This window comes from Saimiri boliviensis, chromosome 13, assembly GCF_048565385.1.
Source record: "Saimiri boliviensis isolate mSaiBol1 chromosome 13, mSaiBol1.pri, whole genome shotgun sequence".
NCBI classification, from domain to species: domain Eukaryota; kingdom Metazoa; phylum Chordata; class Mammalia; order Primates; family Cebidae; genus Saimiri; species Saimiri boliviensis.
In genome coordinates, this window is record NC_133461.1 from 1,148,470 (window position 1) to 1,160,908 (window position 12,439).

The window sequence follows — 12,439 nt, forward strand, 5'->3', positions numbered from 1 at the left end:
TGCACCAAGGCCTGGGCACCGACTCAGCAGCGAGCTTCCAGGGCTGGATTCCAACGCACAGTCGCAAAACTAAGAGGCCGCTCCAACCCACAGTCAGGACCCTGATAAAGAGCTTGACGGGTAGAGGTGGGAAGAAATAATAGAGGCTGACTGGAGGAAAAAATGACAGAAAATAAGTTGAATGAAGAAAAAGATGGGCTAAAAAAAGTCACAGTAAAAGGCAGTGTAGCTTTTAAGATTTTAAATTCATACTGAAAATTAAATTTATCCTCAAACATCCTCATAAATGCAAAAGTAAAAAGATTCAGGACAAACCCTAGAATTTGTAGGTGCCTCAGCCTCCCAAAGTGCTGGGATTACAGGCGTGAGCCACTGCCCCTGACCACAAAACTAGAATGTTCTAATGCATAGCGAGACTACAGGTATCCACCACAATGCCTGGCTAATTTTTTCATTTCTAGTAGACACACTTTGGGAGGCTGGATCACTTGAGGCCAGCCTGGTCTTAAACTTCTGGCCTCAAGTGATCCAGCCTCCCAAAATGCTGGGATTAGAGGCATGAGCCACCACACTTGGCCTGTCTTTTCAAAGAATTATTTGATTTCCACTGTGTTGTAGTAAGACTTCCAGCAAAAAATAGCAAAAGATAACTTTTACTATTAATTGCCCACAGAGTGAGGCACAAATGTATGTGAAGATTTTTTGTTTCATTTAAATGCACACAAATTACATTTTAAATAAAAATGAGTAAAATCAATACTCAGAGCTTCTCATTAACTGGATGTTAGCACACACTGTGGCTTCATGTCGTACGGTATCATGATGATAGTTACTGATAATTCAGACTTTCCGTTATGATTAAATTTACACACGTTACATGCATAAATAACAATTTTAGAAATATAACCAAATTAGGATATAATCAGTCTTTAAAACTAAATTTTGGCTTTCAATATGCTTCTTATGAAATGGAAATAAATAAACTGGTTTAACATCAAATTAAATACTAAAAAAAAATTAATACAGATTCCTTTATTTTAAAATGAACCATCAGCATAAAAGAGTGCAAATTGTAAAATAAATAGACTGAAGATAAGAAATTAGTCACAATTGACTGTCAAATTACAGGCAAATTATATACCTAACAATGAAAATTTAAGACACATACAAAACTGAGTAGCCAAGCAATGATACTTTTGGAAATTCTTCAGTATGAGAATGCTGTTATATAAACACAGATAATTCATATCCTAAGTCACCAACATTTTTGAAAGTCCATTTTAAGAAATATATTAAGCCAAAAGAATGAGCTATTCAGAACTATGCAGACTTTGTTACTGAAAGGAAAAACAAGTTCATCAAAGCAGTTGCTCCTCAATCTAGCCTACCTTATTTTTTGGATTGGATGTGTTCATTACACTTCGAGTCTCTTTTCCAGTATAAATGACAACACCTATTACAGTACCTGCAAAAACATGAAAGTGGTCCTTATAGAAATACTTTAAAGGTGAGTAAAAGATAACACTTTCTAATTAACAGTTTTGATGGAAAGCATTATCACATTATTTTATTTTATATAAATTTATCCAATAGTGTATTTATTTTGGCTATTTTAAGAAAATCTAATCTCAGCTCTAAAAATGAACTCTGATAAAGTCAAATGATTTGTTAAGCAATACAAATGTACCTACCTATAACATTAGAAAATGTACTAATATTGTTTTCACTGATAACAGAAAGAATGACAATGGTCTTTCACTACTGTCTACTAAAATGGTGGTTCTATCACTGAAGGTTAATTAAGAGGTTAACTGATCAAACTTGTCCTTTGACTTTCTTTTTTTTTTTTTTTTTTGAGACAGAGTTTCGCTCTTGTTACCCAGGCTGGAGTGCAATGGCGTGATCTCGGCTCACCGCAACCTCCGCCTCCTGGGTTCAGGCAATTCTCCTGCCTCAGCCTCCCGAGTAGCTGGGATTACAGGCACGCGCTACCATGCCCAGCTAATTTTTTGTATTTTTAGTAGAGACGGGGTTTCACCATGTTGACCAGGATGGTCTCGATCTCTTGACCTCGTGATCCACCCGCCTCGGCCTCCCAAAGTGCTGGGATTACAGGCTTGAGCCACCGCGCCCGGCTGTCCCTTGACTTTCAAACAAAGATGGTACCAGTTGAACCAGTTTCTTTTAGTATATTTCCACTGTAAAGATCAAAGCATTACTAAGTATCAGTGACAGCCTTTGCTAACATTTCAAAATGTATTCAATTAAAATAGGAGTATTACAAAAAACAGTATTTGATTTTGCATTTAGAAGCTATTACTCTCTTTTATACATAAAAAGATACAATAATTTTTAAACTTAAGAGAAAAGAATAAAGTACTCTTGTGACCCAGAGATTGCAAAGGCTAAAGGGCACTTATTTCTAGAATATCAGTATTAAAAACCATTAAGTCTCTTTCTGAAGCTACAGCCATATATAATTTACGTTCCTAATTGTCATCCTTAACTTTTTGTAAATTTTGAAGGTGAGAAACAATTAAGGTGAGAAAGTATATATGCATAATACTCAGTGCAATTATCGTTACAGAATTAACTATAATAATTATACAAAAACCCTTTGATGTCACATTAAATTAACATTTAAAATTCAGAGCATCATAAGACAGGCTCTTTGAAGTAAAGATGATTGATATGAACTCTTTCAGCTCTCTGTGAACCTTGATATGTTACATATTATACATATCACATAGCTTATACCTTCCTCTCTAGAAAATCTCGGAAGGAGGAAGACGTAAAGTATTCCCCAGCAGTGATATGTGCAGAGATTATATATATTTCTCTTTTGATTGAGTGTCACTGAGAAAGTGTGAAGCTTCAGTTTGTAGAAGTTCATGAAGGTATGGCCAGCTCACACTTTGAATACAAGCTCCCAGAAGCACAAATGCCGTCTTGACTATTATTATACACATAAACTTCTGAGATTAGACTATACTTATTATGGAGAGAAATATCAAATATATAATAATACAACAGTACTATAAAAAGCTTTCAAAAAAGAAATCATAGAATTACTTTATATCAGTGAAGCTAAATATTAAATATCATCTGATCAGAATTTTGTTTCGTCAATTTAGTTTAACTTAATCAAAATATAAACATCCTGCTAATGTTAAATTATCACAATGATGTAACAAGGTAAACTGCAAAATTAAATTTTTTAAACATTAACAGAATGAACAAATCTCAGAGAAGCCTTTCCAAGAATTAATCAAGCTAGAAAACCTTTACCTAAAAGAAGACTGATGAGCAAAGTGGATTCCAGAGTGGCCTTACAATTTACAGTACCAAAATTCAACGTGATAAATGACAAGGCACACGGAACAAATTTTTAACAGAGGTCCTGATACAGTATTTGTATAGTCTGTTAAGGTTTGCTAAAGGTTCTCATAAGTATTCTCTCACTTGATTCTCATGAAAAATGAATACTCACTAGAATTAGAGTAAATGAATTTCTCTGTCATGCTTTTTAATATCTGGCATAACTAGAATCAGTACAGAAATATTTGGAACATTTTCTATTCTCATAGGCTAAAAGATTGAGACACGAAAGGGCAACAAAATATGACAAACTCATTTTCTGTTGCATAAGAGGAAGATGAACCTGACAAATATAAAATGTCACAAAGATTTCTCAGTAAATAAAATACATGAACAGGAGAATTCCAAAACTTTAACCCATATTTTCAGTGTAAAATCAAGATCTACCTCCCTCACAACGGGCTCCAACTGTAGAAACTTATGTTGGTTAAAACCACAGCTGGCCAGGAGCGGTGGCTCACGCCTGTAATCCCAGCACTTTGGGAGGCCAAGGTGGATGGACCACGAGGTCAGGAGTTTGAGACCAGTCTGGCCAACATGGTGAAACCTTATCTCTACTAAAAATACACACAATTAGCCAGGCTTGGTGGCAGGTGCCTGTGATCTCAGCTACTCAGGAGGCTGAGGCAGAAGAACTGCTTGAACCTGGGAGGCAGAGGTTGCAGTGAGCTGAGACAGAGCCACTGCACTCCAGCCTGGGCAAGAGAGCGAGACTCAGTCTCGGTGTGGGGGACCACAACCACAACAACAAACCAGTTCTTAACAGGACCCTAGAAACACTGCTGGTCCAGTATTCATAACGAAATCAAAAATTTAACTCCATTTATTGCAGTAAAACATTTAAAAATATTTAGGAGCACTTAATCTTCAAAGCCAGTGATTACATGTGCCTGATCCATAACAGTTGACTTCAAACTGACTAATACAGTTAAAAATGAATATAAAATACTCAGATGCTTTGGGTCCAAAAAAGAGGCATAAAATATGACCACACTTATTCCTATGCTCCACAGACCCTGTGACTAGGGCTCTTGAGACTTAGTCTGCTTCTAAAGAGGCTACTATGTGGTTCAAGTCTGCAAGGCATTCTACAGTCTAATTCTACGTCCAACTTCTGTTCAATCACAATTTCACATAAGTGGGATAACAGTTACTTTCTTTGTTATATGACTTCCTTGCTGCATGCCATATAGAAAATTTCACGCAAAATTATACCACCTTCTAATGGACAGTACACTTGTATTTTAAGCAAACAACTTTCATGATGCAAAGCAAGACAAAGCATGCTAACAAGGTCACATTCTGTAGAAAAAGATATTCTTTATATAAACATTTCTAATTTATATCACAAAATATAACCTAGCACTTTAAAACAATTAGTCTACTTAATATTTCAAATGATCATCCCATTGCAACACTTTCAGTTGCTATTTTAAACACTGATATATTTAATTTGCAAATAAACCAATCTTCATAAATTCAAATTAAGATGATTCACAGAAAATTATATAAAAACACAAAATATAAAACCTAGACTACTTTAACAAAACAATTAATGGCCTTAAGCTATTAAATCAAAACAATGTGAAATACTTACTAAAAAAAAAAGTAAATACGTATTTCACATGTGTCTAATGAGAAACAGAGGTATTAACAAATCCATGTATTTGTTGACTATCAATTATACAACACAAACCTTCTAGATAACATTAGCGAAAGCAGGCAGGGCCACACACATCAGCCTCTGACACACTCCAACTTACAGATGCCCTCCAGGAGCTAACTGCCACAGAAACTCAGCGTGCACTGCTCCCTGAGGCAGGTATTCCTGGGCTGACCCCATAGCAAGGCAGACACTCAGACTGCACATACAACTCTTACCAAACACTGAGCACAGGAAAACTGATGAAAAGTGTGAACTGGGTCCCAGGATGTAAAAAATCTAGACCAAGACTGGCATACAGAGTACAAAGGAGACCCCAACAAGAGGTCTAGAGTCCACACACACAGGACACAGAGACACAGGAGACCCACACTCAGGCCTAGAGTCCACACAGCCAGGACACAGAGACACAGGAGACCCACACTCAGGCCTAGAGTCCACACACACAGGACACAGAGACACAGGAGACCCACACTCAGGCCTAGGGTCCACACAGCCAGGACACAGAGACACAGGAGACCCACACCCAGGCCTAGAGTCCACACAGCCAGGACACAGAGACACAGGAGACCCACACTCAGGCCTAGGGTCCACACAGCCAGGACACAGAGACACAGGAGACCCACACCCAGGCCTAGAGTCCACACAGCCAGGACACAGAGACACAGGAGACCCACACTCAGGCCTAGGGTCCACACAGCCAGGACACAGAGACACAGGAGACCCACACTCAGGCCTAGAGTCCACACAGCCAGGACACAGAGACACAGGAGACCCACACTCAGGCCTAGAGTCCACACAGCCAGGACACAGAGACACAGGAGACCCACACTCAGGCCTAGAGTCCACACAGCCAGGACACAGAGACACAGGAGACCCACACTCAGGCCTAGAGTCCACACAGCCAGGACACAGAGACACAGGAGACCCACACTCAGGCCTAGGGTCCACACAGCCAGGACACAGAGACACAGGAGACCCACACTCAGGCCTAGGGTCCACACAGCCAGGACACAGAGACACAGGAGACCCACACCCAGGCCTAGGGTCCACACAGCCAGGACACAGAGACACAGGAGACCCACACCCAGGCCTAGGGTCCACACAGCCAGGACACAGAGACACAGGAGACCCACACCCAGGCCTAGGGTCCACACAGCCAGGACACAGAGACACAGGAGACCCACACCCAGGCCTAGGGTCCACACAGCCAGGACACAGAGACACAGGAGACCCACACTCAGGCCTAGGGTCCACACAGCCAGGACACAGAGACACAGGAGACCCACACTCAGGCCTAGAGTCCACACAGCCAGGACACAGAGACACAGGAGACCCACACCCAGGCTTAGACACCACGCGGCTGGCCCACTGAGTGAGCAGAAGACCTGCACCCAGGTTAGGTCCACATGGCCAGGGACTGCCCTCTGACAGCCCTGTCATACTTTTGTTGACCCTGCCTTAGGGAGCCCAGCTTTCCTTGCAGGTTTGTAGCATCTGAGCATCAGGAACACTCCTTCGTAAGCTTCTCACTATAACAAACATGGCAATTCTCCAGGACCTTGTTCTGTATTTTAGAGAACAAGTTTTCTAAATCCACATGGGAAGCACAACCTCAGGCAGCACAGCAGGCTCCGTGTCCTGCCGTCGGTCACCTCTTGTCTGGTGCATCTGCCTGTCATGTCTAACTGGAGTCCTGGTTCCCAAGCATTCAGAGCTCTAGGACAGGGGAGAAGTACCAAGTTCACCTCCCCTTCAGAGTCAACTTGAATTCCATGGAGACACAACTTTTAAAGGTTAAAAGGAATTCTAGACTTACAATCAATTACAAAGAAGACAAGATTACTGTGGAAATCTTTCAAACATTCCTTAGGATATAGCATATGATAATATACAGAATTTGGTAACTGTTCACACGAATAAGCCTTTTAAATAAAGATACGTATGTATTAAGAGTTGAAATTAAAGAAAAAGCTTACATTTAAAGATGTTCGAGCACAAACTAACATTAAAGGCACCTTACTTAAGCTTTTCGAATGGATGGTTTAAAAGCCATCTTCATGCCCACTAGGCAGACATGGCACTGAATGTTAGATGGCAAAGGGAACAGCAAGGGTGGGATAGGGCTGGCACGTTATGAGACCCAATTACTGTCCAGCTAGTGGCTCCCACTTGCCAAGGTCATCAAGAGAACTGAGGTCAGGAGAGAAAACTGTCCAGGAAACTGAACATGATGTTTCAAAAGCCTTAGCTTCAGCCTCCCTCAGGAAAAGGGCCACAAATCAACAGTACTAGGGATCAGTAACAACGTTTAATTTACGTTTATACAGGCCCCAGGAAACAAAAGATGAAATGTATTTTAAAAAGAGAAGCATTACTATCTTCATGAATGACCCTTAATGAACAATAATCAGTATCAATAACCCTTAATTAACAATAATCAGTATCAATAAGATGGGAAAAACAGCTGCAATAACTACATATGGAAAATGTAAGCCTTCTCCCACGTGTCAGCTTCTGAGTCTTGTATCATTAATGTTTTCGTATCACTACTGAGGCCAAGCGCTTGAGGACACTGGCTTTAGAGGAAGGTGCAGCTGGACTCCATTCTGGTCCAGGTGCAGCCTGGCTTTGTGGTAACTGGCAGGGGTAACACACCCCCGCAAATGCAGCCATTCAGTTTGAGGCCAGGCCAGCACTGACCGTACTCACCACCTAGCATAGAGGCTGGTAACACTCACGCCTCTCAGCAACACCGAGACAGCAGCATGAAGAAAGCTTCAGGGCAGGTTTCCCTAGATGAATGTGCCTGCCCATGATGTGAGGACCCCTCCCTGAGGCCTACAGAGCCCAGGGCCCGTGTGTCCACCCCTGAGATGTCCTCCTGGTGTGAAATCCCCCCATGAGGCCTTCAGAGCCCAGGAACCACATGTCCAGCCCTTGTCCTCCTGGTGTGAAATCCCTCCCTGAGGCCTACAGAGCCCAGAACCTGCCCTGCTCACCTCTCAAGTCTCTTTATGGAAAACCGTCCTTATTCTCTCTCTTTATATGTTAAGAAATTTATATATATATATATTTTTATATATATATATGTATAAATGTTTATATAATATTTACACATGCAAACACAATGTTATATATAACATTTATACATTTAGATGTAATTTATATATAAATAACATCATCAAACACCCACAGAATTGTCCCCTATTAAAACTGTCATATACCCATCGAGCATTTTTTAAAGACTAAAACTCTAGGATAAGATTCATCCTCTTTCAAATTTGATCCTCCCAAAAGCTAACACATGTCCTCTAGGAATCTGTTGTGTAGTTTCGCACACCTGCAGGCCGCATTTTAAACACAAGCACACAAAGCTGCCCTGTGGTGACACCTTCCATCTCCATGGCCAGGCACACTGGCCCTTGGATCCTTTTCTTCAAGGTACTGTCTCTCAGCACTAGGTTTCTGCCACGAATGCTCCTCACACTGTTTCTGCGACTCATCTCACCTTGCCACATCTGCATATTCTTTAAACCTAATTTAAATGTTTCTTCTTCAGAAAAGCTGTCCCTAGACCTGGTCTACATAAGCTTCTTGAATTACAAAATGTGGACGGCACCCAGTATCTGTTTGTGACACTCTGCACGGTAACATTCTTGTACCACTTTCTTAATCTCTGTCCACAAAACCATAAGCTCATCCAGGACAAGATCTGTAACTGCCTCGCCCCAGACCACATCACCGTGCCTGGTGTAGAACGGGGGCTCCATGCACACGCATGGGGAGTGAGTGGCATCTCGGAGAGAAGGGCTGCCAGCACTGGGCAGCACTGAGAAGACAAAGCTCCGACAAGTCCAGCCTTGCACTCGGGGCTGCCATCGACTCTCACGCCCTCTCTCCTAGAGCTCCCTGTTGCTAAGCACCATTATCGGCACCAGCATCAACACCAACCCATTCCTGCTAAACGCCCTCCCCAGCATCACTGTCAGTGCTGTGTAATTTCTCATCAGCTTCCTTCCAAACATCATCCTCAGTGTCAACTAACATCTGCTAACATGATAATCATCTGACATCATCTACCTCTCACAGCACGCCTGGCCTCTCTCAATACTTTTCTGTTCCGCAGTCACTCTGGCCGTGCTCTCCTCCTGCCGACCCTTGTTGCAGGAATTTCAGACCCACCTAAAACCACCACTGGCTTCCCAAGCTCTTCTGTGGTGCTTCCCATTAAGGAACACTGACACACCTGTCAGGAAAACACAGGTCAAAGACGAATGGAGCCTGTCTGTCCCCCGAAGGAAGGCTGCAGCGCCTCTCCCCGTCTCTGGCCTTGGGAACCACGGGCAGCATCTGATGAGCAGCACAGACCTCGGCACAAACTCCCAGGACTGTCTCATACTCACTGAGCTGGAGTCTGCATTTAGCAAGGTCCCTAAGTATTTCAGGGCACTGTGAGAAACACTTGTTTGGTGCTCCTGGACAAAACAAAGCATCATCTATCAGGAGCAATCACACGCAGAGGAAAATGTTTTCTTTCCTCACCTGATGCGACAATGGTGCTTGCCCACAATGTATTTTCGATGCTGAGACTTTCATGAACGGGCGGGTCACTGTCTTCCTGTGCAGGGAAACAAAAAGAAGACAAAACTGGCAAATTAGTGACTGTTCATGATTCCTGCCTTCCATATCACCAGTGTTAGAAACAGGTCCGCAGGCTCAATCCAACTCCACAGCAGTGCAAAAGCACTGCCAAATACAAGTTAGAAAACAGGGATTATCCTGTAACCCAGCATTTTGGGAGGCTGAGGCAGGCGGATCGCGAGGTCAGGAGATCAAGATCATCCTGGCCAACAGGGTAAAACCCCGTCTCTACTAAAAGTACAAAAAAAAAAAAAAAAAAAAATTAGCTGGGTGGGTGTGGTGGAACCTGCCTATAATCCCAGCTACTCAGGAGGCTGAGGCAGGAGAATCGCTTCAACCCGGGAGGTGGAGGTTGCGGTGACCCGAGATCCTGCCACTGCACTCCAGCCTGGCGACAGAGTGAGACTCCATCTCAAAAACAAACAAACAAACAAAAAATAAACAAAACATTGAAACTACACGTTTAAAGAACTCCTGTAATCAACTGTTTTCAGTGCTTAACATTAATACGCAAAATAATTCGAAATTTTCATGAAAGTACTATATCTTCTAATATTTATTTATGAGGTCTTATTATGTTGCTCAGGCTGATATCAAACTCCTGAGGTCAAGCAATCCTCCCATCTGAGACTCCCAAGTAGCTGGGCTTACAGGTGCATCCAGCATTCCCAGTTTATTCAACCACCCAGCATGCCCACCTAATTCGACCATCCAGCATGCCCAGCTTATGTGACCACCCAGCATGCCCAGCTTATTCGACCATCCAGCATGCCCAGCTTATTCAACTACATCTTCAATACATCATTTAGCAACACCCCTGGGAAAGTAGAAAATACTAGCACAGAAATAACCACAAATCAACTCTTCAACATTTCTTTTGTATGCATAGCGTAATTTCCTCTCCCTATCACTCGTTAAGGACGAGGGCTATGCTTTTCAAGTGTACATGTATTGATGAGAGACAAAATGGTTCTGTGATACTGTTATAGAAGAAATATATATATATATGTATTTTTTTTGAGACAGAGTTTCGCTCTTGTTACCCAGGCTGGAGTGCAATGGCGCGATCTCGGCTCACCGCAACCTCCGCCTCCTGGGTTCAGGCAATTCTCCTGCCTCAGCCTCCTGAGTAGCTGGGATTACAGGCATGCGCCACCATGCCCAGCTAATTTTTTGTATTTTTAGTAGAGACGGGGTTTCACCATGTTGACCAGGATGGTCTCGATCTCTTGACCTTGTGATCCACCCGCCTCGGCCTCCCAAAGTGCTGGGATTACAGGCTTGAGCCACCACGTCCGGCAACATATATATTTTTAAATGTCATTTCTCTTAAATTCCTCTTTAAAAGTATGCGCTTATTGTACTGAATATTCTTAATTAAACAAAATTCAAGTAAGTTATATGATGCTAATTACCTTAACAGGTAACAAATACGGCCACACATCAGTATCACAATAGGAATACATACAGTCTAGTTTTACACTTACATTTTTAATAATCATACTCAGAGATGAAAACTACAATTTAAAATCTGGGAATTTTTTCATCTTAACCTAAAGTCATAGCCTACATTGTGGTCATGGAAGCATCTAGAATAAGGGAGTGCGGGAGTCCACAGCCCTGCATCTAGAAGTAACACAGGAAAGACTTCCCATGTGGGAGGCAGCGACCTCGATGTCTGCACAGCGTAAGAGCCATCACTGTCCTGACTGTTGGGCGTCTCTCGTAAAGTAATGCCACCTCCACCGAACTGTATTTTATTATGAGATGATAATTTGCTATCAAGATACATGTTTTAAAAAAAGGAATTAAATTTGGGAAGGAAGGAAAAAAACAGAAAACATATTTTCCAAAATAAGCTGCATGTACAAAATACGTTTATGCTACTGGTGTTTTCCTTCTATTTACTTATCAAACCCCTTTCAAATGATGTAAGTTGTGGCCATTTAGCTTATCACTTGGAAGATATTTGCTTGACAGTTGATTCTCTCATATACTTGATTTATTTATTTGTGAGGCACAGAATCTAAACCAATCTTAACAGTTTCCAAAATATTTCCCGTCATATTGCAATTATTCAGAAACTAAAGTGTTTTCAATGACATTTGATTTGAGGAAGGGGTTTGGCGTCCAGTAGTTGGAAAGCTTCCTGCAATGCAGGTGCAGCGCAGGGTCAGACTCCCAGGGCCCCGAGGAGCATGAACTTTTCGCTACGTCCCTTCACAAGAAGGTGACCAGCTGACCTGAAGACTGGCCTTAGCATCTCAGCCTTTGGGAGAGTGAAAGCTATGATGCTAGAACTGTTTATGACACAGCTGGAGTGCTGCTTCTTCGGAAAAAAAAATCATTTCAAAAATATCCACTGGCATTTAACTCAACAGTGCCTTGATTACATCATCAACAATACAGTTTCAGTAGGCAGAAGTGCAATGCCAGCCACAACAAGGGACACAAACAGGTCTTCTCAGTGACTTCAATGGTTTTGAGGAGCAGGCGGCCTACCGACGCAGCCTCGATGGAAACAATCTGTCTACACCATGTGCTGACTCCAGCATGGACCTATTACTATTTCTGCAGATTCACAAATACCTTCAATTCTACATTCCCTTACAAATTACTTCCTTCAATTCCAGTTTATCAAGTACAACATGTTACACACTTTGCTGTACTTAGCAGTTACAACTTACAAAAATCTAATAATTAACCTGTATGGAGATGCAAAATACTAATAGTTTCATACTAATATGTTTACAA

General features: G+C 41.9%; 1 protein-coding gene across 5 annotated transcripts in view; it reads right to left on the bottom strand.

Moving 5' to 3' along the window:
• ATP9B (ATPase phospholipid transporting 9B (putative)) overlaps positions 1 to 12,439 on the bottom strand; it is a 277,165-nt gene that overhangs the window by 136,251 nt on the left and 128,475 nt on the right. For all 5 annotated transcript variants that reach the window (XM_074383227.1, XM_074383229.1, XM_074383230.1 and 2 more), the window contains 2 exons: positions 9,587 to 9,662; positions 1,389 to 1,465 (listed from right to left, as the gene is read on the bottom strand). In XM_074383227.1, the coding sequence (XP_074239328.1) occupies positions 1,389 to 1,465; positions 9,587 to 9,662 (153 nt within the window). The remainder of the gene's footprint in view (positions 1 to 1,388; positions 1,466 to 9,586; positions 9,663 to 12,439) is intronic.